General features: G+C 43.6%; 1 protein-coding gene across 1 annotated transcript; it reads left to right on the top strand.

Moving 5' to 3' along the window:
* The first annotated feature begins 1,619 nt into the window (after window positions 1–1,619).
* LOC138268744 (alpha-2,8-sialyltransferase 8F-like) lies at window positions 1,620–24,564 on the top strand. The gene is made up of 7 exons (XM_069218727.1): window positions 1,620–2,124; window positions 8,674–8,757; window positions 9,966–10,052; window positions 11,049–11,193; window positions 20,381–20,493; window positions 22,761–22,850; window positions 23,699–24,564. Exons 1-7 carry the CDS (start codon window positions 2,009–2,011, stop codon window positions 24,177–24,179), a joined length of 1,116 nt encoding a protein of 371 aa, XP_069074828.1. The 5' UTR covers window positions 1,620–2,008; the 3' UTR covers window positions 24,180–24,564.
* Window positions 24,565–24,850: the final 286 nt, after the last annotated feature.

A 24,850-nucleotide genomic window follows, 5' to 3' on the forward strand; every position in this document is an offset into this window, starting at 1 on the left:
GCCTAAGCAGGATGCTCCTGACATTTCAGTGAGTTCGCAGAAATATCTGGTTCCGGTTTCTCCAATACTTTTTACAAAGGCTGCCTGCTCGGCCCTGAGTTCCATAGGCCACAGACCTCTGGCGTGGCATTAACAGTCACTAGGCTGAGGTCTCTAAGTGAAGTGGCTCACTGCCGACGAGGACTGGCATGTATGCTACAAGTAAAGCAAAGCTACCTTTGTGTGACCGTCTAGAGCAGGGTTCTCCAACCTTTTGTGTAATAAGAGCTACTTATGTTCAATGCATATCATCTGGAGCTACTAATGTAGTATATTACAGTCATAGCTTGAATCCCCCGGGCACCAACATAATAATATGAGTAAGACATCTCTTGAACTCAAACAATAGCCCTCAATTCATTTTGTAAAATGTAATTATGTTTCTCCAGACATCAGCTGATGAGTTCTGAAAGTGCGCACATTTTTGTGTCAAAAACAGGCTTTTTAATGCTGGTATACAAATAATAATCCAACCATGCAGAGGTCTCTATTTTAGTAGGTTGGGCTGCACACAGAAGAGCTACTCCCAGGTAGGTGGAGAGCTACTGGTAGCTCACGAGCTACTCGTTCAAGACACCTGGTCTAGAGTGAATGCCCAAACAGCCCAAGTGCCATCCTGGCCCAGACGTTGATCCAGCAGACAGGCAGAGGCACCAAATGGCTAAGCAATAAAAGTGGCATTTTCAAACTTACTATTCAATAACCTTCTTCACCAGGGTAACTATAACTCACGCCTTTGCCATGCACAGCTAATTACTCCACATAGTATATCATTGATGAGATCTTGTATGGCATCTTTTATATTATCACTGCAACATTTGCAATAATATTATTGATAGTAAAACTGTGCATGGCGAGGGCGTGCGTTGTAGTTACTTGAAAGAACTGTAACTGCTGAATTTCTAGGTTTTTTTTTAACGAGTAAATTCAGAACCTAACTATAACATCAGTGTAACCTTTGTTTTTTTCAGTGAATATGAATATATTAATATATATATATATATATATATATATATATATATATATATATATATATACACCTTTGATTTGTTTGGGTGGTAAAAATATATATATATATATATATATATCACACTAACCATCAAATTACCCATGCCAGCTTTCCAAAGATTAGTCACTGGAGCTTAGCCAGGCCTCAGAAAGGGCTCTGCACGGAATGCGGCAGTGACTTTGTTTTTCATCGACCGGCTGATGGTGTACTCTGGCATTACTTTAATAGTTAGGCGGTTCTCCATTTACTTTGGACAATGCCCCTGCGGCTGTTGCTGGCTACACAACTGGCGGCCAGCCCAATGTACAGAAAGCACAGCACAGTTGTTGCTCAACTGAACGAGGAGTAGGAACACAATCTTTCTTCAGTGTTTTTTCTCTTTTCCCTATTCGTACATGTTTACGTCAACTCACGTAAGTTTTTAGCTTTGTGACAGTTATATGAACAATGATGGAGCCGTGCCACACAAGCGCCCTGCCACACCTTTACAAATACAGCTTGATGGAGTTTGACCTGCCCCCTGCCAAGCACACCTGAACGTCACAGCCCTTGGAAGCACTCCCTGCACCCAGAGGGAGTCCAGCCTTGTTGCACTGAGGACTGACCGCCAGATCAGCTCGCTCAGCCTCAGAACCGGTATCAGCACGCGTCTACATACAGCACTTACCTTCCACAGAAGGTCTTCTTGACACTCTGCCAAGGAAGGGCCCGCCTTCCATCCCCAAGCTTCACCCAAGCCCAGCGAGAAGCCCACAGCAGTCGTGAGTTGTAAGACTGGGCATCTTCGCAGCAGAATGTTTCTGGATCTGGAATGGCAAAGTTGTCGGTTCTGATTCTCCTTAGTAACGAATAACTAAAAAAGTTCGAGCATCCCACCTTTGTCTGTTTTACAGATTAGACACTGCCTACAGAAGCTTTGGCCTTGTGTAGTTTCTCATACTTTGTCTTACTCACAGAAGAATGCGGTTGGTTCAGCTCCTGGTTTGGGTACTGGTGGTGTGTGGAGTCGCCATTGTGTACTACACGGTGTTCAGGAAGGCGCGGCTTCCGAGGCAAGAAGAGGGGGCTTGCAAAAGGTAAGTGGGCCTTTTTCAAGTTATGGTTTTGTTGATATCTTGTTTAGAGCCCGCAGTGTAGCAGATTAACGTAAAATAGAAGTTTGTTTTAAAGGTACTTTTAAAAAATGCAGTAAAAGTTTTACATTTCTTAACAGTTAGTTTGAGTGTGTCCTGTGGACAGCTGTAGAGCGACAGCTCTGAGTCAGCTGGTGAAAGAGTAGGGGTAACTGCCCAGAGGAGCAAAGCCTCACCTAATCAAGGAACAACATGTCCCAAAAGGAGAATTTGCTTTAATATACCGGCAGTAAGTGGAGTTAAAGCTACAAACCAACCAGTGCTTTAGTTAAGCTCCTTCGGGACACTTCAAACTCCAGAAAAAGCCACTACAAATCCACAAATATGAGCAAAAAGGTCGAAGACTTCTATTGATTGCATTTGTTATGCTTTTAGTTGGTGCAATATGTACAGAAGGCAAGGACACAAGTGCATTGCTAAACTAGTCTCTATAACTTGCTCTCTATTTACCACTTGATCTTTCACTTCAGGAGTAGCTTTTATCCCCCCGTGTTGCCCCTGCATTTCAATGGTCCTCCCGTCACTTCCTGCCCTGTCCCTTGGGCAGGATGCCGCGCCCAGTGGCCTGACGGTGGACCTGGGAGGACTCTCCTGGATGGGGCAGTCGGTGGGTAGATGGAAAGATGAAGGGGTGGACAGTTGGATAGTTGAATAGATGAAAGGGTGAATAGATGGGTGGATGGAAGGAAGGAGGATGAAAGAAGCTCGTCTATGGAGAGTCCCATTTGCTCGCTTCTCACTCTTGGTCAGATTAGAGGCATATTTCAAGTGGGCGCTATTTTAATTTTCTGTTTACTCTCTTGCAAATAACTCCACAGCGGGCCCATTTTGGTCTGATGTTAACTGGACATGGTGATTTCCTAAGAGGCCTTTCAGGGACCGGTGGGGCACGTGACTGCTATGTGCCAGCTGTAACCCCATCCTTCTACCGTCAGCCTTCCCGAAGCCTCCATGTCACTGAGAGGACCACTGAAGGAGATCAGTGAGAGCAGGCCCACGAGAAACATTCTCCTAGCTCCCCAAGAGGCAGCAGAAGACAGAATTGTAGCCTGCACCACTACTCGTTGACGATCTCTCCTCACTCAATGAAAAAAGGGGTTCTCTCCCTCACTGGCAAAAGGCAATATGCTTCAGTGGCAGTAGTGATGGATCCCCAGAAGGGAAGGCAAGATGCTTCAGTGGCAGTAGTGATGGATCCCCAGAAGGGAAGGCAAGATGCTTCCCTGGCAGTAGTGATGGATCCCCAGAAGGGAAGGAAGGCAAGATGCTTCAGTGGCAGTAGTGATGGATCCCCAGAAGGGAAGGCAAGATGCTTCAGTGGCAGTAGTGATGGATCCCCAGAAGGGAAGGCAAGATGCTTCAGTGGCAGTAGTGATGGATGACCAGAAGGGAAGGCAAGAGGCTTCAGTGGCAGTAGTGATGGATCCCCAGAAGGGAAGGCAATATGCTTCAGTGGCAGTAGTGATGGATCCCCAGAAGGGAAAGCAATATGCTTCAGTGGCAGTAGTGATGGATCCCCAGAAGGGAAGGCAAGATGCTTCAGTGGCAGTAGTGATGGATCCCCAGAAGGGAAGGCAATATGCTTCAGTGGCAGTAGTGATGGATCCCCAGAAGGGAATGTCTGGACAAATGGGTCAGAAGAAGGAAGTAAGTAATCATGTATGCATGTACTTGTGGGTGCAGGGAACCCCTAAAATTGTACGCCAGAAAATACTACCTTCAACAGCACGCCCAGGGGTCAATAATTGAGTTTTAGAGCTGGAATAACATTTTCAAACATCTAATAACAAAAACGTGAGCGGTACGATATAGCTAATCTAAGTGCAAATGCATAAAGAATCAGTGTAATGAAGGCTCTCGGTAAATTGGCCAATGCAGAATAATGTGCAAATCAGAAATTATTAAAGCTCCAAGTGAGCAGAAAAATCTGTACGAAAGCAGGCAACATCCTTATTAGAATTAGAATGTCTTCTGGCTCACCCTCTAAAATCTGGGATTTATAATCATTTTTCTCACATAGAAAATCATTTGCTTCTGCATAATCATCGTGGTGTGAGCAAAAGCAGTATGCTTTTACGAAATCAAAACACAGTACTATATAAAATGTCTTATTGTCTTACCGTCTAAGCATTTAATCCCACTACACGAATATTGATTCTGCCCACTCTTTGATAATGCCATCCAGAGATTGCAGGACAAACTGGTTACAAGAACAGCAGAAAACTATTGTGAATGAACACAGTACAGTGAGCTAGTGGAAAGACCTTGAAAGGAGACATTACTATGTCCGTGCTGGAGAATTTTTCCTCAAGAACAGCAAGGACAACTTTATTGGAAATAAACAAATATGACTCTGCTTGACTGTGTGTTTTAGAAATATCAGTGAATATGCAGGTGGAGACATCCATTTTGAAAAAGACGCGTCAAGACCTAATTGATCCCTCGTTAACATAAGTCAGGAAAACGCACTTTCACAAGACACAGCAACTTTGTTTGAATGCAATAGCAGCATGTCAATTTGAAAGGGAATTCACATTCTACGCATTGTTAATAATGCACAAAGATATAAAATGCACTAAAACTCTAACAAACATATCTGTAAGTTGTAGGTGCTTCACATAGGTAAATTTATAGAGACTAAACTAGTCTCTATAACTTGCTCTCTATTTACCACTTGATCTTTCACTTCAGGAGTAGCTTGTATCCCCCCGTGTTGCCCCTGCATTTGAATAGTCCTCCCCTCACTTCCTGCCCTGTCCCTTGGGCAGGATGAGGCGCCCAATGGCCTGACGGTGGACCTGGGAGGACTCTCCTGGATGGGGCAGTCGGTGGGTAGATGGAAAGATGAAGGGGTGGACAGTTGGATAGTTGAATAGATGAAAGGGTGAATAGATGGGTGGATGGAAGGAAGGAGGATGAAAGAAGCTCGTCTATGGAGAGTCCCATTTGCTCGCTTCTCACTCTTGGTCAGATTAGAGGCATATTTCAAGTGGGCGCTATTTTAATTTTCTGTTTACTCTCTTGCAAATAACTCCACAGCGGGCCCATTTTTGTCTGATGTGAACTGGACATGGTGATTTCCTAAGAGGCCTTTCAGGGACCGGTGGGGCACGTGACTGCTATGTGCCAGCTGTAACCCCATCCTTCTACCGTCAGCCTTCCCGAAGCCTCCATGTCACTTAGAGGGCCACTGAAGGAGATCAGTGAGAGCAGGCCCACGAGAAACATTCTCCTAGCTCCCCAAGAGGCAGCAGAAGACAGAATTGTAGCCTGCACCACTACTCGTTGACGATCTCTCCTCACTCAATGAAAAAAGGGGTTCTCTCCCTCACTGGCAAAAGGCAATATGCTTCAGTGGCAGTAGTGATGGATCCCCAGAAGGGAAGGCAAGATGCTTCAGTGGCAGTCGGATGGATCCCCAGAAGGGAAGGCAAGATGCTTCAGTGGCAGTAGTGATGGATCCCCAGAAGGGAAGGCAAGATGCTTCAGTGGCAGTAGTGATGGATCCCCAGAAGGGAAGGCAATATGCTTCAGTGGCAGTAGTGATGGATCCCCAGAAGGGAATTTCTGGACAAATGGGTCAGAAGAAGGAAGTAAGTAATCATGTATGCATGTACTTGTGGGTGCAGGGAACCCCTAAAATTGTACGCCAGAAAATACTACCTTCAACAGCACGCCCAGGGGTCAATAATTGAGTTTTAGAGCTGGAATAACATTTTCAAACATCTAATAACAAAAACGTGAGCGGTACGATATAGCTAATCTAAGTGCAAATGCATAAAGAATCAGTGTAATGAAGGCTCTCGGTAAATTGGCCAATGCAGAATAATGTGCAAATCAGAAATTTTTAAAGCTCCAAGTGAGCAGAAAAATCTGTACGAAAGCAGGCAACATCCTTATTAGAATTAGAATGTCTTCTGGCTCACCCTCTAAAATCTGGGATTTATAATCATTTTTCTCACATAGAAAATCATTTGCTTCTGCATAATCATCGTGGTGTGAGCAAAAGCAGTATGCTTTTACGAAATCAAAACACAGTACTATATAAAATGTCTTATTGTCTTACCGTCTAAGCATTTCATCCCACTACACGAATATTGATTCTGCCCACTCTTTGATAATGCCATCCAGAGATTGCAGGACAAACTGTGGTTACAAGAACAGCAGAAAACTATTGTGAATGAACACAGTACAGTGAGCTAGTGGAAAGACCTTGAAAGGCGACATTACTATGTCCGTGCTGGAGAATTTTTCCTCAAGAACAGCAAGGACAACTTTATTGGAAATAAACAAATATGACTCTGCTTGACTGTGTGTTTTAGAAATATCAGTGAATATGCAGGTGGAGACATCCATTTTGAAAAAGACGCGTCAAGACCTAATTGATCCCTCGTTAACATAAGTCAGGAAAACGCACTTTCACAAGACACAGCAACTTTGTTTGAATGCAATAGCAGCATGTCAATTTGAAAGGGAATTCACATTCTACGCATTGTTAATAATGCACAAAGATATAAAATGCACTAAAACTCTAACAAACATATCTGTAAGTTGTAGGTGCTTCACATAGGTAAATGCAAGCATAAAGTGAATCAGAGATGGGCCAGGCAGCTGGATTCTGGGAGTAGAAGTGTGCACTGCTGCATTGCAATGTAGTGTTCTTTAAAGAGGTGAGTCCTCAACTCTTTCCTAAATTGGAGCAGAGGTACCGCATATGATTCCAGAACCTGGGAGCAAAGATGGAAGTGACATTTCACCTGCACAGCATGCATCCCCCTTCCTCTAGGATATCAACGTCATTAAAATGAGATTGTATTTCACCATGGCATCCGCAAGTCTTTCCCTCTGTGCGCCATGGAAGTAAGCAGTGCAAAAAAGGGGGTTTGGTCCTTGTAAGGGGCATGGACTCTAAATAAAGATACAGAAAATGTACATTATTTTAAAGGTGTAGTCATTGCAGGTTAGCACATCACTTGAAATTGTATCAAGGGAGTAGCCAGAAAATGAAAGTATCCGCAACTTTGAACTAAATCTCTGATGACAGAAGCAAGCAAAGCAAGTCAGCCTAACCCTCCCTCGGAGAGGTCCCCTGTCTCTTCCATCCAAGCATCTATCCGTTCATCCTTTCTACCTTCCACCCACCCTATCATATCCACTATTTCACCTTTGCATTCTGTCATCCATTAATTCTTTCATCCACCGGTCAGGCTTACCTCATTTCTTCCATCCATTCTGCCATCCATCCTGCCACCCACCACTCTCCCATTCATCCACCCATCCATCCATTGGTCCACCCATCCATCCCCCTACTTAACCATCCATTCAGCCTTCCACACATCCAACTCTACCATCCACCCATCCTTCCATTTGTCCATCCAAATTCCTATCCATTCACTCGATTTTAACTCACTCATCCATCCATCCATCAATCAATCCATCCATCCATTCTTCCATCCATCCATTTACTCTGCCATCCATTTACCTGTTCATCCACCCTTCCATCCAGGCCTTTACTCTGCCATTGTTTCACCTGTCCGTTCACCTACCCAGTCACTGTCATTCTTCTATCCCTTTAATGTGCCATCCTTTCACCTGCCGTCCATCTATCCATTCACTCACCCATACATCCACTCATCTACCTACTGCTCATTCCACCCACTCATTCACCCACTCACCCATACATCCTTGCACCCTGCCTTCCATTCAATATTTCTTCCATCTTTGCCTTTTCTGTTTACCCATCTTTCATTCTTTTTTCCCAAGCTTACTCTTACTGCAGGAGCGGCTCACAGAGCTTTGAAGGGGCGTGTGCGGGTGGAGGAATTTATTTAAAAAAAACATAAATAAATAGATTAATAAAAACCTTTCTTGCCGCCCCCAGCATGCATGACAGCAGCATTTGGATTGGCTGGAGCTCCTAGCCAGGGTGCTCCGAGGCAGAGTGAAAGTCTCTGTCTTCTCTCTCCAACCCGGCAACACAGTGCCTGGTTGGAGAGAGCCAAGTGCGCATGCGTGTTTGGCCGGCCCAAGATGGCCGGCCAAACGTACATGCGCACTGAGGGGAGTGCTGTGTACTCCCCCCTCCGTCCCCGTCATAGCCTGTGGCCTCGCCCTTTTTACTATAAAACGATAATACTATAGTAAAAATATAATGGTTTGCAGATGTTGCTGCTGGTGGAGGTGGGGGCTGCGCTCCTGCGCCATTGCGGAGGAGCTGTGCCTGTCTTATTGGTTCAAAGTGAGGGGCTTTTTAATTTTCTGGCTACTCCCTTGCCTGAATTTGTACTATTGAGTGAAGGTTAAAGGATAAGATGCAGGTGATCAAGCACTAGCAGCCTCTTTTAATAATGTATTTTTCTAATGTGTGTTCTCATTTGGAATCCAGCACATGCCTAGGTTTGAGTAGATGCTTGTACCTGTGTACCATCTTCACTACTAACCCTCTACTGTGATTGGGCGCTGTAAGCTGTCTGCCTGTTTTCTTTTCTCCAGGTCGGAGGAAGTAAGAACAAAACCTTCGAAGTTCGCATGCGCGAGGCTAACCAAGGTCCTCACTGCCCAGTCATTGAACAAGAAGTGAGCACTGCATGGTTCTACATCCTGTCACGTGGTTCCTTAGATGACTCCGAGGGTTGGGTTGGCCTGCTGCGCCTGGGTGCCACGCGCTGGACCAAAAGACTAGATAAAAGTGATTGGACATTGGGGGTTGCAGGGAAGTCTCACTTTTTGGTGCTTCTCAGATGCTTTGCTGAATGACATAATAATATTGTGGGCTATGCAAGAACAGAAGACTCAAAGATTCTCTTGTTGGAGAACATCCTGCAATGAAAAAAGATAATTTCACTTCTCCTGGTTGTAGATTCGCCAGAGGGGGGAGTGTTGGGGAGTGAAGCGGGTGGGTGGGGGCGTGTGGGTGGGTCAGTGCTTCAAATGGAAAAACAGAAGTGCAGGTGTCCACACTTTTTAGAGTACCTGTTTGCTCCTAAGAAGTGCAGGTTCTCTCTCATTAAATGTATTACAGCAGTGCTGAGAAGTGCCGGTACACTCCTTTTCAAATTAAAGAAGTGCAGATATTCAGTACCATCCCATTTAAAGCACTGCTTGTGTGGAATAAAACTTGAGCAAAAACTATGACACACTGGTGAGACAGCAGAGTTGTCTACAGATATGTAGAGGGGGAGAAATGGGGAGACTAGATGAACCAGTGCTGGTTCCCTCCCTTAATATCTATTAATATAAATAGAATTTATTATGAAGGAGGGAAGGAGCTACACTACAAAATAAACAACCATTGACAAAGCAAAAGGATCTGGCGTTGGCTGCTGGCCTCTTGGCTTTGTCAATGCGTGTTCTCTTTTATCAAGCAGGGGAAGCTTCCAGGCTCCAGCTTATTTGAAATAAAAACTTTGCCATTTTGTTTAGTCTCAAAAAGCACACATGGCCATACTAGTACCTGGCACTCAAGGGAACTACTTTGTGTGCGGATGTGCTGCTTGTGAAAGTTGGTAGTAAAGTTAGCCAATGGCAGAAGTGGGCTGACCCAAGACTCTGTGATGTAATAGGTGGAAAAAAATATGAATGAAAACACAACAGACCAATGAATGCTGAGTGGTGGGTGAAAACTCCTACGTATAAGTATATTATTCATATGATTTTAGTAAATTAATAGTTATTGGCTAGCACTAGACCTAAAAACAATGAATGGAAAAGGAGGAGCCTAGACTAAGAAATGTTAATGTGCTTTGTACTTTCCTCATTTCTCACTTAGTTTTGATCACTTATAGGTTTGATGAAGAAACTCTAATGCGGGAAGTGGCAGCGCTGCTGAGATGCCCCAGGCATGAAGACAAGACGAGGATCAACTACTACAGGTGCCTAGAGACAATTTACAAAAGCAGAGCAGAGTTCATTGTTGATACTGGAAGTAAAGATATTCAGTTCATTAGCATTTGATCCTATATGTACCGTATAGTAACATTGGCGTTACAAAAGGAAGTGAAGTGTCATTGAGCATCAAAGTAACCCTACTGCAAAGGGCAACCTTATTTCTATTACGGAAAATGGGCTGAATTCGAAAAAAATTAAGTGATTGCAGATATTTTGGTCAGCTCGCTCAGCAAGCTACCGTCCGTGTAATGACCTCCAATTCTAGCGAGTCACATACTTCATGACTATTGATCAGGTAGGCCAGATTGCAGCGCACTGCAATCCAGAATTTTATGAACTGAGCATTTAGAGCATAAGTCCATTTTCAAAATTCCACACTGGTCGCAAAAATAGAGGTCTCAAATTATGCGCAGTATATTGCGATCAGTGTTTCATACATCTGGCTCTTGGTGTCACATAGGTAGGAAATGCGGGAAAATGTAGGGAACACTGCCAATCTTGTTTGCTTGTGGGGAAACATAAACTAGTTTTTCATGTGAATGTCAAGAAAAAGAAACTTGTTTTCAATGAAACATCACAAAATACTTAAGGCCTGATTTAAATCTTGGCGGAGGGGAATTCTTTGACACAAAAGTGATGGATACCCTTTCCGCAGTATTACAATCCCATTATATCCTATGGAGATCTTAAAAAGGTGGACGGATTATCCGTCAGACGGAGTATTCCATCCGCCAAGTTCTAAATCAGGCCCTAAGCCTTGGACATGCAGATCCTTCACACACAAAGGATTTTGGAGGATAGGCAGAGGCTAGGAAGCCACAAGGTTGTGATCTCTAAAACGGAATGTGTTGTGCGAGGTTCTTTTGTGACTCAGGCCCTTCATTTCTATGTGTCTTTCTGCCCTCGCCCATAAAACGCTTACAAACAGGTTAGCCTCAGTCATAAATATTTTAAAACCAGGATATTTACTTTCCCCACAGGTCAGCCTTGAAGCGGTGTTGCAACGCGTCTGATTGGCTAATAGTGACGCAGGAGAACGCACCTCTGGGTCAGAATATTGTCTACGAAACACAAAAAAACAAGAAAGTCAACGTGACAGAGGAGATGTTCAACCTCTTCCCGAAGGTAGCATAACCGGACAAGGAAGCACGAGTGGGTGCATGAATGAATTCATCAGTGAACGAATGATTGTGAACTGGGTGAATTCATTCATTAATGGATGCATGGATGACTGAAGAGTGCTAGGTTGGATCCGTGAATGTGGGGGTGGGTGAATAAATACATTGAGCAATGAATAGATATGTGGATGAATTAATGAGTGTTTGGGTGGGTGGGTGATTGGAAAATAAGCCACCAACATACTACACAAAGTTACTTGGAGGCTTTGTATTTCCATTCATCGTATATCTGTAAGTAGTTGTCCATCTAGTATATAGTCTCCCATCTAGTCTGTCTCTAGTAACAACTGTGAATGCTGCCCTATATATTGGCATATTTTTTACCAGTAACAGTTACTCTCACTCTCTCTCTCGACCTCCTGCTGCCCCAGCTTGCTTTATACTGCCTTCCTCGGCCCGAATTACAAATTGGGTACACTATCCCTCTTTGCCCTGCAGCACATTCAGAGAAGTTTAAGGCATGGGCAAAGTGGGTCCTGGTCCAGGGCCAAAGGCTTCCAGGGGGACCCTGATACAGCCAGCTGTGTTCTGCAGAGAGACTTGCCTGATGACCTTTAATATTTCTTAAACAGATTGTCTTTAATACCATTTTACTTGAATTTATTTTCAATGTGTGTCTATTACAGACATTTTGCAGAGAAACGTTATGTTTATGTTTCATGCAGCATCCACAAAACAGGACCTCACATATGAGAAATGGGAGGGTGTCACAGAGATTGTTCGCAGTAACATTTGTGAGGAGCTGCTGTGTTACAATATTGAAAACACACATTTAGAATTCGGATGAGTGCGTTTGTGCCCTGTCAGTGACCTGGCCAAAGAGGGCACGAAAGAGCTGAAATGGGATCCTTAATCCAAAGCTCTTCTGAACAGGGGCCCCAAAATACTTTTGGCCAGGGCCCCCAAGACCCTTAAGATCTCCCTGAGCACATCCTTAGCTGGGTGCACCTGATTATATTATAAATGCACCGCCCTCAGTGCAGGAGTGACCTTTGACATTAGAAAGACTGGGTTGTGGTTTGAACCAATGGCTGCCTGTTTCGCTTCGGGGTGGCATAGGAGCCCCTTTGCACCTTTGGGAGGGAGGACTGACTGTGCACTACTATATATGTGATGCACAGACAGTGACCCTTTGGGTGAATTTTTTGCTGTTGTGCTTATGTTTGTGACACGACGTGGGTGCAATGGTGTTGTCCCCTGCCGGTGAGTGCATATCTCCTTGTGATGGTGCCAGCGCGATCCATGTTATAAAAACGATTGCACATGCATTTGCAGCCCCTTCTATAATACCAAAGTGCTCCAGGAACACAAGAAGCGGGTGCAAAAAGCCCACTGCACCAGGGGAAACTATCTGTAATACGACCCCTGATTGAAAAGCTCTTCTGCGACCACGGATAAACTATACTAAAAATTTAATTGCGGATGAAAAGATAAGATTGACATTGAATTTTCTGAGCTCTTTGAACTCCATAAAACGTTCCCAAATGTCCTTTGTGTGGCAGGTAACCTAAGTCTCCCTGTTTGGCTGATAATCTGTATGATTCAGATAGAATAAGTCCAGGGCTCCAAAAATACTTAACGCCAGTGATGGTCTGAAGGGCCAGGTCTCCCGAGCAAATCACAATAAAAACACTGATGATTTTTTAAAGCAGGTACACTTTCATGGTATTTGCTTTTTTTTAATCTGTCCTGTGGATCACATGTCTCAACTCTTAAAATTGTCCAGTGTGCTGCTACCAATTTGAAGCATGTATAATCACTTTGGAGGGGCAGCTAAAGTTCAAAAGCCTGGTTTAAAGCTTATGAAGCTCTTTTTCGAGAAGGAGCTTGGAGGAAAGTAGGACTGGGTGTAGAGACCATAAGCCCTTTATTGATTCTGTACGGCAGAAAGCCGTAAGGTGTGCTTTGGGGTCCTGAGGACTGGGCACATGGTATGGTGCTGCTGAAATTGTTTTTGGGGCAGGGATCTGGGTGCATTGCATAGCTGAAGCAGACGGTTTAGGGAGAAAAGGTATTGGGATACTTTTGAAGATTTTCCTCACATGCTATGTATTTCTTCTGTTGCGTGCAGGCGGGGGCCATATCTCCTTCACAACATGCTACATTAGTGGCACCATTTTTCAGTACAATGGCATTGGTTTCACAGTAAAACAACCCATTTGGGAGGCTGTCCATCTGTGGTAGAGGGTTGGGTGCAGGATCTGGCCGCGGTCAAAGGCTGTGCCCTGTGGGGAGTTGACTGCCCTTGGAGGGTTGGGCCCAGTGCCTGGCTGGAGGCCAGGCCCTGCGGTCAATGCATCTCTCTACACGGCGAAAGGCCTTGCTCAGCAGGGTTTTCCACCCATGGGGGTTAGGGCCGGGCCCCCTGCTGGGCATGGACCCCTATGCGCAGAAGGTGATTGGCTGCCCATGGCAGGGCCGAAAGCTGGGCTAAGGTGGCCCTTAGTGCAGTGCTTCTCAGACTGTGGGTCTCCACCCTCTGGTTGGTTTCCATGAAGATTTTTGAAGGGGTGCGAACGTCCAAGCAATAAATAAGCAATAAATAAAGATGCATTTAAGTTCTATATTTATCTTGTCACATTTGCTACACTTAAAAAGACAGAGGTCAAACGTCAGGCTATGTCTTCTGACAAATCGCTGCCTATGTTTTTAACATGGGGATTGGTCTTTACAGCCTGTCACAGTTCAGACAGGGAAAGAAGAGTAAAGTGAATTATGTGGCAATCTTGCTTGTGAACAGGGATTGTGAAAGAAGAGAATATATATATTTTTTTTTAACAGACAACAAAATGTAAATACCTCTAACTGAATTGAACACATTCAGCAGATAGGAAAGCAAAAATGAAGCACATTTTTATGTACTTCAGTTCAGTTCAGAAGTGTGATCGAAACAAAGATTTTAATATGATCAAAACAATTTAACACACTTTACTTGGTGATGCACAAATGATAAGTATTCACTGAAAGTTGATTTCTACACATTATAATTTATGTACAATACATTTTCTAAGGTCGAGTGTGCAAGCGCTCTAGCCTGCTGCAATCTCTCTGTGGGCTTTTAACCACACCCACCGCACACCCATCAGTTTCGTTAGTTTGTGGGCTTGCCTTTTAAAAATCTATTCCTTTCATTTGTGAAAGGCATACATACGTCATGCGTTTTCCGGTCTTTAGCCCTCCTTGAGTGCACCGGCCAACTACTGAAAACATACGAGGCGTCATGTTTTCGGTATGGCTTCTGGACTACTTTTTCTTTTTTTTTTTTCCTATGCAGTGTGATCTCACTGGGCAGTAGTCGAGCGCTTTGAATGACATCGACCCTGTTACATGGATAATAGCGAATTTACCAATACATTTGACGGCGAGCAAACTTCTGTTTCCTTTTGTGTATTCCTTCATGCTCGAGGCGTGGCGTTTTAAATCGGCTTGCTTATGTAGAACTGTATTACTTTTCATTTTCAATTTATGTGGCAATAAAAGTCCGGTTAGGACTCTACAACGCTAATAGCAATAAGTCAAGCAAATGCGAGACCCATTGCATTGCAAATGCTTGTTTTACCAATAAGAAGACATCTGTGCAAAAGTACTGGGCATTTCAATGAAAAATTTGCTGCCTTGAAATGACGCTACCACACGATACTTTGATTACATTTAAAAAATCGTCTTCGTTATGTCCATTAAAGCTGGGTGTGTCGCAAAGGTTTATTATATCAATTGGGCCGTGGTTTCTCCCTAAGTTTGGGAAGTGTTGCCTTAGTGCAATTCGCTCCAATTGCTGTATGCATTGTGATAGAGAAATGCTGTCCTCTTGTGAGACGTTTAAGAATTGCGGCTGCTATGTTTCAAAGACATAATGAATCCTCAAGCTACTTATGGCCCTATTACAAGGGTCTCTGTAATGCAGACTTTGACCGCAGCGGAAATATAAGTGGCCTTTTACCGTGTCTCTTGTAATCCACCCTATCTTTGAAAAGGGTCTTCAGCTGGTGTCACGACAGGTCTCCGAAAGCAAAATACTTCTGGAATGAGGTGGTGGGTTTAACCTGCGCTGCACCAAACACTGTTAAATGGGCCCGGCATTCACATGAAAGGTGGGAGAATGCCCGGTGCTCTGGGCAAAATATAATTTTGCTCCTGGAGGGCTCCTCATGCAGTCATCTAAAGCAGGTTATCGGTCCTTTTGTAGTAATTTGGCACCACCTTGTGGTGAATTCGGATATTTCTTCACCTCGCCTCAATAGAGTCCGCATCACTCGTCAAGCGCTACATCTTTCAAAGTCCTACTATGTGAAAAGGTCTGTCTTCAGTAGAACTGGAACAGTGTCGGTAATGTTGAACTATCAGCACAGTCACAGTGATGGTCGACTCTCACAGTGTTGGTGACAGTCTGACTCGTATTTTGATGACGTAATCAAACCTGAAAGATGCCCTAATCACGACGGGCTCAAAAGCAGCTTCAGGCACCCTCAGACCCACACATTCAGCCCCAGGTCAGGCACGTCAGGCGGTTTTTCGGTCCCAATTCAAAAACTTAATGCGGCAGTTCTGTTTATGCCGATAGCGGGAGCACATGTTTCGTAGTGTAACAAGCATTGGCAAAGCCAATAGGTCTCGTATCTTTGAGAATATTGGCTCTGCCATTACCTTTTGCTTGTGCTGTAGGGCATGGGGATTGCCAATTTTGGCAAGGAGTCATTGAGTTGGAGCCATACTGGACAGCAGTGTGGCACAGCTAAAATGTATTGTAATTAAAAGGACTATCATGCATCCATTGTTAAAGCACTTAACGTGTCGTAGTGCTTTTAAAATTAGTTTTAGCCACACTGCACGTCATCGACGATGCTGTTCAGCATGGCTACAAAACATTGCCAAAGCCAATAGCTCACATAGGCGAGAACTATTGGCTTTTCCAATGCTTGTTAAAACTGCAGCTGTAATGATGCTCTGTGACCAGCCTTTAGCCGCGGCTGCCGGCTCTGGCGGCGGCCATTGAGGCATCAGAACTCAACTGTAATTTAATATTGCAGTTGAGCAGCCAAGGCATTCTTTGTCGTCACATAGACTGTAATTACAGGCAGGACTTTACACCGATTGCAGGCTCCCATGTGCTATCTAAACCTTGTCTACTAACTGTAGACTGCTCTATGTACATTAGTTTGTCTGAGCACCCATCATGTAATACCACCCTCTTATTACAGGAGTCCATGTTTGTCTACTCATTAGACATGCCAGTGGTAGAAGGGATGTTGCAAAGTCTGGCTGTGCAAAATCATCAAATCCATAAAAGCCCTTTGTGGAAGCCACTTCATTGCGTTTTCTTTCACACAACATTTTTCCATGAATTGTGATGGTGAAAAGTACAATAAACTCGATTTGACATATGTCTCTGATGGTAATGAGTTGGTATTAGGGGCATTCAAATCAAATCAAATCAAATCATTAACATTTATAAAGCGCGCTACTCACCCGTGCGGGTCTCAAGGCGCTAGAGTTGCTTCCCAAAGAGAGGCTGCGCACACTGTGAAGTATTAACCCTGGCAGCTGGCGCTCGTAACACAAGGGCTTTGCCCATGAGTTAGGTCAGGGCCGGACTGGGAATCCAAAGCAGCCCGGGCACATTTTGTCAGACCAGCTCCCCTAAGAGGCGTGGCGAGCGAGCTTGACCACAATTGGCCTTGGGGTTCTCCATCCCCAAAAATGTTTTGGGGAAAAATGGCAAAAACGGTGCATTCTACAACACATTTTTCATGACATTCTACTGTATTAGCTTTTAAAGATTAGTAAATTATAGCCTTACAGTGCACCAGAATACAGCAATATTTATTAGGGCTATTCAATGATTCCCTCACCATCCATCACCCTCTAACAATGCCTCTCATCTCTCCATAGCCCCTCTTTCACATGTATTATAAGCACCTCTCTTATCAGCATAGGATATTTGAGCACTTTATATCACACACATACACAATGAATCATACATGTGTGGCTCAGTGTATAGAAAATGCTGACATAGGGACTACAAGGTGTAGGTTTCACATGTCATCCGTACTGGTAGCCATTTTTTTTTAAGAGTGCTTGGCCTGGGGAAGCATAAACCCGGGATTCGGAACATAATACAGTGGTTAGGGTTGACTCTACTAATAATAATTTATTTCAATCCAAACAAACCCTTTCTAGCAAAATTGGGATAATCAAAGACTGGGGGAAAAAACACAACTTTCTAATCTGTACCATGCAGTTTCTATGCAGGTCTTTGATGGCAGTTCATAGCTCACTGTGCTAGATTAGGATTGTAATTCATGAATAGCACAGTAACAGAAGGAGTGACGAAAGCAGTATCGCACTGAGCTACGCACATAAAATACTATTCTTCGATGTGCACAGTACATGTACTTCGCAGCAGGCATATTACCCCTTTGTAGTACTTTAGATGAGTCAAAACTACCAATAGAGAAAACTCTGATCCCTCTCCAGCAGGTACATTAATCACTAGAGTTATCTTGGTGTTTTTTTTGTTGCCTCAAAACTGTTGGAGATACAAGGAACTCTGCAGTATTTTTAAAACTGCTACAAAACCGGCTACCCAGTAACAAAACCGGCTCCCACCCTTCCAGCCTCTCGAGATAACACCCGATGCCACTAAGGCCAGTCTGGCCGTGGGTTAGGTGCCAAGTTATTACTGACCACACAGATGAATTCGTTCCTGACAACAAAATATGGCTGAGAAATCTTGCAGCATTTAATACTAAAATCTGATGTTGGAAACTTGAGCTTTGAGCGAGAAACAAATTCAGTGATTATTTTTTTCTAATTGAGGACAGGCTTGCTGGGTGCAGGATTGCATTTCTGGTAATTATTCGCCACAGTTTTCTTATTTACTTTAATTGTATTGCTTTGTCTTTAACCCAGCAACATGGCATTTTAACTTGTTCATCTGGTGAACATCTTGGCCCGAGATTTGGAGAACATTGAATACACGCATTCGAGATTCATAGAAGAGAAATGGTTCATTGAACTGAACCCAAATCATTTAGGGGGTTACCAGTCAAAACCCAGTCACATAAATGAAACAACGATTGGGCGTGCACTGCTTTTGTCGGGCGAGTCATATTTTTCCATCTAATCGTAGGGTTTACAGGGAAGTACAGCCACAAAAAAATCCTCATGGACTACCTTCACCCTGTCAATCAGTTCCAATCTATCATTCTGATTACCATACCATTACCTTGGTTCGTGCTTTGAGGAAGGATTGGTTGGAGTTCGAACTATAGCAAAGGCTGTGGGATTGCTGACGCTTGTGTGGCTCGACGAGAGAACCTCCCTCGTATTTGGCGTAGGTTGTGTTTGCGGGAGCGCCAAGTACTGCATTGTGTGCTTTCTTGTTCTTTTTTCATTCCATCTTTGGTGCCCCTTCTATTGGTGCTGCTTTGTAAGCCTAGTGTTTAGGCCATGTAATGGATGCTTAATAATTTCTTCTGAGATTTGCTTTCTATTTTTTGTCGGTGTGAGCAGGAAAGGATTAGTAGGATGTGTTGGTTTCCAGGGGCAACCAGTGAACCAAGTCTCATCCCTCACTTGGCCAAAGCCTTCTTTCTGCTAGTGATGTCACACAACAAGTGCATCCTTGCCTTTTTGATTATGACACACAATGTCTTGTTGCTGAGATTCTTTCTCTATCAGCCAGTATAGAAAAAACTGCCCGCTTACTTAGTTGTGAGGGCTTTTGGTGTCTTCCAGTGGCTGGCATGAACGTTTCAGTACACGTCCTGGCAATCCAACTACTTTTCTGACATTTGCTCATGTAACAGACAGGCTAAAGCCCTGAGCAAGAAACCGAATGGATATCTGTACACTAGCCTGAATATAGTATTTCTTGCAGAATTAATTCACACTGTGGGGCTCCATGCTGATAAAATAAAAGGTGTGCAACGGTGTAAAATGAATCCAGGCGCCGTGCTGATAAATGAAAGGCGGCAAGATTTACAGTCCTCTTCTCATGCTCAAAATGGAAAGGCGGGGAGCAGCTGTTCGAAAGGAGAAGCTTCCCATGCTGCCATATAGAAGCAAACAATTTATTTTCTTTTTTTGCAGAAACACGCCTAAATTCACACAAGTGGAAGGCTACAGTAATGGGGAGCTGCACCGTGGGATAGAACAACCGAAGAAAAGGACGGGCACATAGGAAAGATAATAACTTGGAAGCAAGGATTTTTAAAGGACATTGAAATAAACAAATTAAATGCAATTGGTGGGCTCTAAGTCCACAAGATATATACATGTCTTGAAGAAATCGACCTAAAAAAGGTATTCTCCAGGGAAAAAGAAAACGTGACAGCTCCAGCACCTGGCACCATCTAGCGGTTGGCTGTATGTAGGTGCCTCATGTTTAGTAAACAAGCAGGCTTGCAGCAGAAGTGCGATACCCAGAAAAAAACACAGGGCATAGGCCATATAATGGCAGAATTCAATGGAATTTTGGCAGGAGACATCCGTCCCTAAACAGGTAAAGATAAAGAACCTTGCAGCTGAGTATTAACGTAAGGCAAGCCTTATTAGGAGAAGTGTCTCAGAGGACTATTTACATCCAGGACTGCTACTGCAGGTGCAAAGAGCGGATTGTAAACTAGACTTGCACCCTGTTTTACACAGGCAGTAATAACCATTCTGACTGGTATTTATTAATTACTAGAGCATCTGCCTGTATTTTCAATACATCATCTAGTAATTTCAGGAGACATTGCGTGCAATGAAATAAATATGCAATAACCCATTAACCAGACATTTTTCATACTCCACTCAGAAAAGACTACAGGCATGAGGGTAATTTTATTTCTGTTTAAGACCTCTTAGTTTTTTGTGGCGGCGATGGACAGAAAATAAATACATCCAACCACCCTCTCTAAATAGCGCATGCTGTCTAATGTCCTTATTCCGCCGCCTGCTGTGACGAGCTGTCAGAAGAAGCTGTCTGATGGCAGAGCTTGAGGGGAGTGTCATTGGAAAGATGAACGTCTGTCTGACTCATAATAGTGAAGGCCGTGGTGGACCCAGTCCGCTAAACTCTAAATGGGGCCTGCAGTTGTTTTCAGCACAACAAGGCAGCTTTATATTTATCAACTTTTTTTTTTCCCCAGACGCCCCCCTTTTCAAGCAAGCCGCTCAAGTCCTGTGCAGTGGTCGGCAATGGGGATATCTTATCTGGCAGCTGCTGTGGGCGGGAGATCGACCAGAATGACTTTGTAATCAGGTAACTTCTTACTCAGCTGCTAGGTGCCCCCAGCTTGGGAAATGTGTCCCTTCAAAGAAGATTTTCAAAATTAACAGAAAGTTATAATAATAATTAGTAATATAACAGTAGCAATGCTAAAATGTCATACAACAATGTTGAATTTAAAGTGACTTCGATGCCATGTACGGCAGCAGAATACTAAGCCTTAAGCAAGAAGTGCAAACAAAAACAGATTTGAGCTGTAGTTCCCATAAAACTTGTACTTTCTGCCAGGAGCTGCTCCTCCATTATAGTGGAGGAGTGTCCCCTCACTAAAAAACCCTCTAGAAACAACCTGTGCATGGCGGGGGCGCGAGTTAGTTACCCTGGGCACGAGTTATAGTTGTTTGAAATAAATCCAACTGCTGAATTTCTATGGTTTTGTGCAGGTAAATTCAGAACCTAACTAGAACATCTATATATATATATATATATATACACACACATACATTTTTTGTGGATCCCTTACAAAGCGATCCCAAGATTGCTAAGGTATAATGCATAATGAACAAATATGAACACAAAAGGGCCAAGGGGAATATTTAAAGACCAAGCAGGTACACACTCCCATTGAAACAAACAATCACAACAGAGTACCTGGGTCTAACAACCAAATGCATAAAACAATGTTAGGAAATTGCTGAAAGCTAATGTTTCTGACAAAAAGATGTGAAGAAAATATCCTTCAGGATGTGAACTCTCACCCACCCTAAGGTGGCGCGCCTCATCATAGGATTCCTCCTCACACCAGCTTGTTGTGATATGGGATATACCTCCTAGAACAGGAGAACATTTGGGGTGTTTTCACCTACCCTATGAGAGTGGGAGGTGTGGGTGACCTTGGGCAGAGTGCAAAAGTGAAATTAAAACCCAGCTAAGTACAGTACACAAGGCGCTGCAAGTTGCCGAAGCCCCAAGTCTTTTGCCAGGGTGGCCTGGAGTGGGGGCAACTAGTTGTTAGACCCGGGTATTCTGTTGTGCTTGTGCGTAATGTACTATGAACACCTGTCGGGATGGCTGACCCATGACTGAGCTCAGTTCGGTTATTTTCATCATTCTCCAACCCTTCGACCTTAAGAATGGTTGTATGTCAGAATATCAAGCAAAAACTATTAGGTTACAAAAATATCATAGCCAAAATTTCATCATTGACCACAATATCAGGAAGGTAATTATATTTAGATGAGAACAGTAGAATGAATTTGCTAGACTTAACTCCACATATAGGGCCCTTCTGCAGATATAGATGTATGCATGTGTATTTCTTCAAGAGCCAAATATGTGAACTTAGGTCTGGTACATCTCAGAGGTACGTTTATATATGTGGAATCAAGTCTAGAAATGTTCAAGGATTTATATTTTGAGTTAAGTCTAGTAAGACTTCAAGGTATGCAGGTATATATGACACACGCAGACTGAGGCGTGTAGAAAAACAGTGTCCATTCTCTTCAAAGGGAAATGAACGTACAATAATTTCGAGGAGACATAGAACTGTTGAATTATCTCGTTTTTATTTGTTCCCAGAACAGATAGGAAACCTTGCGGCTGAGTCAGTCTGTCTCATTGATTTGCAAGAAGTATAGAGTTTGGGGGTGCGTGGGAAGCAAAATTCAGTATTTCAGGTTCTCTACCACTCCAAGCACCCACGTGCATTGCCATAGTTCATCACCCCAAGGAGTTTAAGCAGCGGGCAAGGACAGCCAGTTTCTTGCCTGCACCAGAGTATTAATAACCCTCCAGAAGTTAATGATTTGTGGTATTTCTGTTCAAAAAGTCTAGAGTTTTGCAGGAAGAAAAAGCTTCACTGGTGGTGTGAGGGGTGATGATGACACTAGTGTTTCAAGTTCATCTAGGTAGAACATTGGTGCGAAGATGTTGCTTTTTCATCACCAGAGAGCAAGGCCTTCCTAAGATGGCTGCTCTTGAGGGCTCTGGGGAGGAAGCAGCTGTCAGAGGAAAGAAGGGCATCATGGGGAATGGAGTTTAGGTGTGCTTTTTAGTGCGATTTATAGTTTTAAAGTATTATTTACCTGCTTTAGATGGCAAAAGAGAGACACCTTTGCTTTTCCAACCCTCTCGGAGAACATCCACTTTTACTAAGTGCTGGGTAACGGCTTGCGCTCTTATTCGCGAAATATGCACTAGGAAGGCTGAGCATCCACGCTTCATAAGGACGACTATAATCCTATGCCATGGTCGAGGCTTGCCACGGTCACGTCTCTTGTCTTTGTTGAACCCCCACACAGATTCAACGTGCCGCCGCTCCTCAACTACACGGATGACGCCGGGAGAAAGGCCCACATCGTCACTCTGAACCCGAGCATTGTGATTCAAAGGTACCGTCAAGACCCTCAAATTTACTTCTACCCATGAAGTTGTTTGGCTGTTTTGGGAGCCCATTTTCTTACTCCGGTGTGCCTCTGCAGGGGCCAAAAGCCTCAGCAAAGCCAGAGACCGGTGTTGGTGGGTGGATCGACTATTTCGACAGTGTATGGCTTTCCATACTATCAGTGTTGTAGCCACTGAAAGAAAAACAAGCATTTTTATAAGGCTCCTCACATGCCACACCTTTGTCAGTAGATTGCTCCCCACTGAAGGATCCACCAGTGGCAAAATGTGCGTTACATCAATTTATAACATTACCTGGAAGGGCACTTGTTGCAGAATCATGCTGCCATGGCATCCATTCTTCGTACTTTACAGACCCATCTCTCCTCCCTATATTATACTCGGGGCCACTGGAATTATGCAGCAGGAAAAAGCCAAAATATGCAGCAGGGATGAGTAATTTATGCAGCAGGAAATGCCAAATTATGTGGCACATTTTGGAATGGTAACAATTAGTTTGCCTTTTTATTTTTTTATTTTGCTAACTCTGGGCATTGGTTGCATTACGTTAGTATTAATTTAACAACAGCAATAATCAGCAGAAAATATGTCCATCTTTACAAAAGTCCTTTCACTGAGCTGCAACCCGGTATGTCAAATTCGCCCCGTCCACATAATTCCAGGCTCCCCCCATCTATACTTCCCCTTTGATCTCTCATTAAAATGAATCCCCTCTATAGATCTTGTTAAAGACCTAAGTCTTTCTTGACTGCTCGTGTATTTCTCCTTACACCATGAAAGATTGAACTTCAGTCTAACATAGGCATTTACAGCAGTTTTCTATTCTGCCATCCAGGTTTCAAAATTTGAATACCAGAAGGAAAGCCTTTGGGGACATGATGCAGTCCTATGGAGATGCCCTCATCCTGATGCCAGCATTCTCCTTCACCGTGAACACCGAGGTGTCCTTCAAAGTGCAGTACACGCTGGATGACTTTGGCCTGGCCTCCAAGATGGTGTCCTTCCACCCAGTGTACCTACAGAACTTGGCAGAGCACTGGAAGGCCAAGGGGCTGAAGGTCCATAGGTTGTCATCAGGGCTCATGCTGGTCAGTGCAGCCCTCGAGCTCTGCGACACCATTACCCTCTACGGCTTCTGGCCATTCAGCACCGACTGGAAGGGCAGGAAACTCAGTTATCATTACTACGACCAGATCATGCCCAACAAGGTGGTCCACTCCATGCCCGTGGAATTTTTAATCTACTCTCAGATGCACATTGACGGGGCGCTACAGCTACATGTGGGTCAATGCCCTGAAAAGAGGAGTCATTCTTGAGAATTACTGGATTTCCCATTTCGCCATGTGATTGATTTTGCCATTATGCTAACCTAAAAATCTATCAATTTTGCACACAGGAATCTGGTTCAAGAAGCTGTCTCATCAAGAAGCAATTTCTGCTCAGAGCAGTCCCCCACAGTAGGTTAAGTAAGTTTTCTATCTGCTATAGTCCTCACCTAGAAAAGTTGTGATAATTTGCACAACTGTACATGCCAAGTATCATAATTTTACCAACATTTTGAAGGGGCAGTGTATATATATTACATGCGGGCAATGTGTTTTGTAAATAAATGCCTAAGGATGTTCCAAAAAAAACAAAACAAAAAAAAAACACTCCCTGCCCATGTTTCTTTATTGATAAAGAGTAAACATATGGATTCAACTTATTGTGTTTAGTACTGCACTCATTTTAGTGTTTTTTTAATTTTTATTACAAATGAAAGATTTTATTTCAGCTAAGATTAGGACGTAGAAGACTGTTTAGTTGAGCTGTGGAAATTCTGGCATTGGGATGTGTGCATCCAGTTTTAAGGGCTGTATTCCCAAAAGATCCACTCGCTGATCAGTTCTGAGCCACATAAGAGTACTGTTCTCCAATCAAGAACTGAATTATACCAGCCTTGCGTCAATCAAGAAATTAAACCCTCCTTGCTTCTATGAAGGACTGA

This window comes from Pleurodeles waltl, chromosome 12 (genome assembly GCF_031143425.1).
Source record: "Pleurodeles waltl isolate 20211129_DDA chromosome 12, aPleWal1.hap1.20221129, whole genome shotgun sequence".
NCBI lineage: Eukaryota > Metazoa > Chordata > Amphibia > Caudata > Salamandridae > Pleurodeles > Pleurodeles waltl.